Source organism: Andrographis paniculata, unplaced genomic scaffold, assembly GCF_009805555.1.
Source record: "Andrographis paniculata isolate CXL003 unplaced genomic scaffold, ASM980555v1 Contig11END, whole genome shotgun sequence".
Taxonomy (NCBI): Eukaryota; Viridiplantae; Streptophyta; class Magnoliopsida; order Lamiales; family Acanthaceae; genus Andrographis; species Andrographis paniculata.
The window spans coordinates 2,759,656-2,761,517 of record NW_026137391.1 but is presented as its reverse complement, the minus strand read 5'-3'; the positions used below and the strand labels follow the sequence as shown (position 1 = coordinate 2,761,517).

General features: G+C 35.3%; 1 protein-coding gene across 1 annotated transcript; it reads right to left on the bottom strand.

Moving 5' to 3' along the window:
- Positions 1-287: 287 nt before the first annotated feature.
- Positions 288-1,315, bottom strand: LOC127250368 (uncharacterized). Its single transcript, XM_051273624.1, has 2 exons — positions 1,158-1,315; positions 288-1,073 (listed from the first exon to the last, which is right to left on the bottom strand). The coding sequence occupies exon 2, from the start codon at positions 954-956 to the stop codon at positions 534-536; it is 423 nt and encodes a 140-aa protein (XP_051129581.1). The 5' UTR covers positions 957-1,073; positions 1,158-1,315; the 3' UTR covers positions 288-533.
- Between the last annotated feature and the right edge of the window lie 547 nt (positions 1,316-1,862).

The following is a 1,862-nucleotide window of genomic DNA, read 5'->3' as shown; positions in this document are numbered from 1 at the left end:
AGTGAAACTTTTTTCATGTTGATTATTTGTTTTGACAACCTTCCGACGATAGTGTTATTTTTTATTAAAGAAATCAAAGTCTACTCAATTTTATTCTCCAACTATTTTATTATCATCCCATTTCTTGTTCGATCTTTATATCCCAATAGATTCTACAAGATTAGGAAAGAAAGTCCCCATCTAAGATGTAGTAGATGCTTTCGATCTTGATTGATCCTTAAATTTCAATGGCATTTTAATTCGACAAGACTAGAAAAGAAAATTCTTCACGTAAGATGTTTCTGATTTTGCATTCTTATTCGATCATTATATTTTAATAGATTCTATCATAAGACTGATGGGAAAGAAAGTCAATAAGACATAGATGCATGCTTTTGATACATCTTGCTTTCAGATATTGAAGAAAAGATTTGAGCTGCATCAATGTCTTCCTCTCTCGATCTTTCTTTCTTTCTGATGGACAAAAGAAACACAGATCGATAACAATCAATGGAGTCTACACGTTTGACACGTGCCCTCTAAGCCCCAACCAATTATTTTGCTCCACGTGTCGTGATGCGCCCACATTCAATCCACTTGGCTAATTGCGTGGGGTTCACCACTCCAGGTATGCGTACTCCCTCGCTCCTCAGTAAAAGTGCCACCTCCGCATAGCCCCGCGCCGTCGGCTCGGCTTCCGATATCTGGCTCTCGCCTGAATTAACCGCTACGGCGGCCTCGGCTCGAGCCGGATCAAGTTTCTGCCCAAACAACGTACCGTTGGTCAAGTATTCGTGAGCCATACAGCCGGCTAGAAGCCGGTTGGATTGAGATCCCTCAGACGGCGTCGTCGTCGTCGCTGTTTTGTTCACAGTAACGGCGCGTCGTCTAACGGCCGTTGGAGGAGGTAGAGGTGGTTTTGATGACGTGGCGCCCTCTCTCCGTTTCTTGAATCCTCTGGCCGATTGGGAACTCATCCTGGCCGTCGGTTTTATAATTCCGATCGCGCCACCACGTCGGTGATATCCTCAATGGCCGAGAAGTCGATCTCACAGTGGGAATTTTATTTTTTCTAAAAAGTTAGTTGAATAAAACTGCAAGAAACATGTTCCAAAATTAAAGTAAAAAAAAAAAAAAAAAAAAAAACCAATGAAGGAGGAAACTGCTAAGCAACCAACCACAAGAACTGAAACGGCAAGCATGCGCCTTCTTTAGACTTGGCCGCAAAAAGAGAAAAAAAAAAGGGAGGATCGGAATACAAGAAATTACGAAACAGAAGTTGGTAAATTTCATTAGTCGATTGAACAGGAGAGCGACTGTAAATTTTGGTCAACAACTATAAATATTTTTACTAATATATTTTTTAATTATTTATTAATTATATTTTATCTAAATTTTAGTAGTTACAGCGATACATCCAAGTTATTTAGGACGGATGAAGTATTATTTTTATTTTTACTATTTAAATAAGATTTTTCATATGTAATAAAAAAAATATATCTTAAAAGACAATAATAATAATAATAGCAATAATAATAATCTAAAGTAAAAGTACTGTAGAAAGAAAGTCAATTTTAAATACCAGATTTTTTTAATTTCTAATTTATATTATTTTTTTAGTAATTTATCGATTTTTTCACTTTGGTCCATCTCATAACTAAGTATCCATTTTTTTTTTTAGTAATTGTACTATCTACCTAACATTACAATACCCTTCCAATTTACAATATATTACACAAATGTCATTACCTTTATATCATACAATACTAATAGGGTTAATTTAGTCTTTTTACCTTTAAATCTATTTTATCACAATATAATACTAATATTTCTAAAACTCCGTTCAAAAAGCAAATTGATATATAGATATGAGACGGAAGGAG